Genomic DNA, 3844 nt, shown 5'->3' on the forward strand with positions numbered 1-3844 from the left:
TCTCCATCTCAACGCAAACACCCAGCTCCACTCAACGACCAGCAAGCTACAGTGCTGGACACCCTATGCCAAACAACTAGCAAGACAGGAGCACAACCCCACCCATTAGCAGAGAGGCTGCCTAAAATCATAATAAGGTCACTGACACCCCAAAACACACCACCAGACACGGACCTGCCCACCAGAAACACAAGATCCAGCCTCATCCACCAGAACACAGGCACTAGTCCCCTCCACCAGGAAGCCTACACAACTCACTGAACCAACCTTAGCCACTGGGGGCAGACACCAAAAATAACGGGAACTACGAACCTGCAGCCTGTGAAAAGGAGACCCCAAATTCGTACGTTAGGCAAAATGAGGAGACAGAGAAACACATAGCAGATGAAGGAGCAAGGTAAAAAACCCACCAGACCAAAAAAATGAAGAGGAACTGGCAGTCTACCTGAAAAAGAATTCAGAATAATGAGAGTAAAGATGATTCAAAATCTTGGAAATAGAATGGAGAAAATACAAGAAACGTTTAACAAGGACCTAGAAGAACTAAAGAGCAAACAAACGATGAACACACAATAAATGAAATTAAAAATTCTCCAGAAGGAATCAATAGCAGAATAACTGAGGCAGAAGAATGGGTAAGTGACCTGGAAGATAAAATAGTGGAAATAACTACTGCAGAGCAGAATAAAGAAGACATTCCACAAAGGACCCTCTTCCTGGATCCTCAGTCCTATATTCCCAAACACCAGAGTGGGAGTCAGACAGACATAAAGGTCCATGGGACTCTATTTATTCACATTTATGTGACCTCCACCAGCGTTTCCCATCTGCATAATGAAGATACCCATAGGTAGCCTCTGACCTCTCTTTGTGCCATCTTGAGATAGCACTCTGCCTTTCAACACACTCCCCCAAAAGACACAACTTTAACATAGTATTGAGAAATTTATATTTCACTGAAAGTTATGTGTGGGGAAAAAGGGCAAAAGATTTCTGTAAGACGTGAGATAACAACACCCTTTAACACGTCTACGTGCTTACCTAAACATTGATCCCTCTTCCCTTTCTCCTTCCCTTCTCCCTCTCTCTCTCTCTCTCCTCTAAATCACTCTCTTTGTTTCTCTCTTACTTTCCCTCCCTCCCTCATTTTTCCTTCTATTTCTTCTTTCTCATATCTCGTATGCAAATAGCCCAGTAATTAGTAAACCATTTCCTTGGAGACAAATAGTTTATTCTTTTTTTACACTTGTCATAACTAAAAAGATAATTATAAACACTGGGCACAGTGCTTGATATAGAAAATTTTCAATGCTTGCTGGTTTTTATTATTATTTTATGTTATTCTTTTTTATCTTACATTGGTGGGAAGAGAGGAAAATAAAGTCTTTTCTTGCTTGCCCATTCAGAAAGAACCATGGGCATCAGGACCTATGCTCATTCACGGGATGCACCCAACATGCCCATAGATATAACACATTTTAAGGCATAGATGTTGAGATGGAGTTCATCACACTGGGTCATAAATGAGAGATCGTGGTGGCAAAAGGGTGGCAAATTGAGGAAACACTAATAGCTAGTATAGAGTGTAGATATTTTAACACAACTGAATCTGTACCACAGTTCTATGGGGACATATATTATTATCCCAGCCCCTTTATTGTATTTCTTTTCCACAAAACTGGCCATCAGCAGCTTAGGGGAAAGAATTTTCTGTGGAAGCTTCTCTTTATGGCGCTCTTCAGCTCCTTATTCCTGAGGCTGAAAATGATCGGGCTAAGAAAGGGGGTAAAGACTGTATAGGTGGTGGCCATCAGTGTGTTACTGTCCACAGAATGGGGTCCCTTGGGCTTGAGGTAGATGATGGAGGCAAAACCGTAGTGCACGACCACTATGGTGAGGTGGGATACACAGGTGGAGAAGGTCTTGTGCCGGCCCTCAGCGGAGGGGATCCTCAAGATGACGGCCATGATGAAGACATAAGAGAGGATGATGAGGAATAAGCACCCCAGCAGGGCTGTGACACAAACCATGATCACAACCATGGTGACAGGGGCTGTCTCCTTCCCACATGCCAATTTTAAGAGGGCAAGCACGTGACAGGCAAAATGGTGAATCTCACTAGACCTACAGAATGTGAGATGAAAAACTATCAATGTCACCATCATGCCCATGACTGAGCCACCAGCCCAGCACCAGGACACAAGACGGGCACAGTCACGTGTGCTCATGAGCATGTTGTAGCGCAGGGGGTGGCAGATGGCCACATAGCGGTCATAGCCCATAATCATGAGCAGGAAGGAGTGGGTGAAGCCAAACGTGAAGGAGAAGAATATCTGGCTGGCACAAGCCACAAAGGTAATGGAGTGGTGGGTGGAGAGCATGTCGATCAGCATTCGAGGGGTGATGGCAACAGTGAACAGAATCTCGGAGATGGAGAGGGCACACAGGAAGAGGTACATGGGTGTGTGGAGGCCATGCTCCCTCCAGATGGTGACCATGATGAGCAGGTTCCCCAGCAGCGTAAACAGGTACATCAGCAGGTACAGTAGGAAGAAGGTGGGCAGGAGCTGCTGAGGGAAGTTGGAGAAGCCGATGAGGATGAATTCAGACACCGTGCTATAGTTCTGACCAGACAAGGATGCTGCATCTGGTGAGATCAGAAACAGAATGAGGGCACAGTGGTTAAAACAGAGGCTCTAACATAGATTAAATGACAATTGAAGACCTTTATACTATATAACTATTTTCTTAATTTGTCTGGGTCTCAAAATCTTCATCAGTAAGATGGAGTAAATCATAATAGTTGTTATCATTCAGTGGTGTGATAAAAATAAACTGAGATCAGTATATTAAATGCTTAAGACACAGTTTGGCTCCTGGGTTTTTATTAACAGTGACTGCAAAATGAAAATTTCCATTTTTGGAGGCATTGAAGACAGACATAGATGATCAGGGTCATATTCTCTTGAATAATGTGCTTGTTCTAGAAAATATTTATTTGGTTCTTGGGGTTCTTAAAGTTTTTTCCTCTGGGAGTCTTTGTCTTTTAATCGATGATTTAACACATTTTTATTTATTTATTTATTTATTAGCATCTTTATTGGAGTGTAATTGCTTTACAATGGTGTGTTAGTTTCTGCTTTATAACAAAGTGAATCAGTTATACATACACATATGTTCCCATATCTCTTCCCTCTTGCATCTCCCTCCTTCCCACCCTCCCTATCACACACCTCTAGGTGGTCACAAAGCACAGAGCTGATCTCCCTGTGCTATGCGGTTGCTTCCCACTAGCTATCTATTTTACGTTTGGTAGTGTATTTATTTTAATACTGTTTTAATAGTACTCTTTTTTCCATATTGTTTCATATTTATATTTACTATTCTAAATGAGCTGAACAGAAAATTTGAAAATAAAAGGATAGAATATATACAAGGAAAATATGTACCAAGTGACAGCTGAGGCAGTAATTTTGAAAACAGACAAAATGAAATTTAAGGAAACAATAATTATAATATCTTCATTAATAATTGCCACTCAAAGAATCAGGCTTCCCTGGAGAAATATTCTGGTAAAGGAAGCAAGCTTAGGACATCTTGTGCCACTGTGAAATGAAACTTTCAGTGAGTAAAGGCTTAATGTTAAATGGATGCCAGAACCAGATTGCAAGTATGCCCATTGGCCAAAGATGATTGCCAAAATGAAGGATCATTGTACAAAGAATGGAGGAACAAGCTAAATGACACCATGAGGAAGCAATCAGACAAATCCAAAGGTGGAACATGATACAGAACAATTGGTCTCATGTCATAGATACCACGGTCACTAAAGGATATGGAGAAG

At 41.8% G+C, this 3844-nt stretch overlaps 1 protein-coding gene across 1 annotated transcript; it reads right to left on the minus strand.

Moving 5' to 3' along the window:
- Positions 1 to 1685: 1685 nt before the first annotated feature.
- Positions 1686 to 2630, minus strand: LOC137758770 (olfactory receptor 10H4-like). The gene has a single exon (XM_068534774.1). The coding sequence runs from the start codon at positions 2532 to 2534 to the stop codon at positions 1686 to 1688; it is 849 nt and encodes a 282-aa protein (XP_068390875.1). The 5' UTR covers positions 2535 to 2630.
- Between the last annotated feature and the right edge of the window lie 1214 nt (positions 2631 to 3844).

Source organism: Eschrichtius robustus, chromosome 2 (assembly GCF_028021215.1).
Source record: "Eschrichtius robustus isolate mEscRob2 chromosome 2, mEscRob2.pri, whole genome shotgun sequence".
NCBI lineage: Eukaryota > Metazoa > Chordata > Mammalia > Artiodactyla > Eschrichtiidae > Eschrichtius > Eschrichtius robustus.